General features: G+C 60.8%; 1 protein-coding gene across 1 annotated transcript in view; it reads right to left on the minus strand.

Moving 5' to 3' along the window:
* Positions 1-262: 262 nt before the first annotated feature.
* Positions 263-344, minus strand: part of ETH_00039460 (biotin/lipoate A/B protein ligase domain-containing protein, putative) — a gene marked incomplete at both ends in the record, with an annotated part of 801 nt that continues 719 nt past the window's right edge. Inside the window, one exon of the mRNA XM_013376133.1 lies at positions 263-342. Coding sequence (XP_013231587.1) covers positions 263-342 — 80 coding nt within the window. The remainder of the gene's footprint in view (positions 343-344) is intronic.

The raw sequence follows: 344 nt of genomic DNA on the forward strand, positions 1-344 counted from the left end.
TGTATGGCTTTGGATATGCCCTCCCGCGTCTGCAAGAGTTCCTGCAGCTGCTGCGGCAGCTGCAGCTGCGGCACCTGCAGCTGCGGCACCTGCAGCTGCTGCTCCTGCTGCTGCAGCTGCTGCTGCTGCTGCTGTTGCTGTTGCTGCAGCAGCAAAACATTCCTGGCGAAGGAAATGTCTGCTCCCTGTCCAAGTGTATAGACAGCTGGGTGCTGCACCAAAACAGCAAAATCGCATGCAGTGCTGCCGCAGACACGCGGCGCTAAGCCAGGCAGCAACTCCAGCTGCTGCTGCTGCTGCTGCTGCTGCTGCTGCTGCTGAGGCTGGGGGTTTGCATCGAGCTG

Source organism: Eimeria tenella, genomic scaffold, assembly GCF_000499545.2.
Source record: "Eimeria tenella Houghton genomic scaffold, Eth_scaff3198, whole genome shotgun sequence".
In the NCBI taxonomy this organism is placed as follows: domain Eukaryota; phylum Apicomplexa; class Conoidasida; order Eucoccidiorida; family Eimeriidae; genus Eimeria; species Eimeria tenella.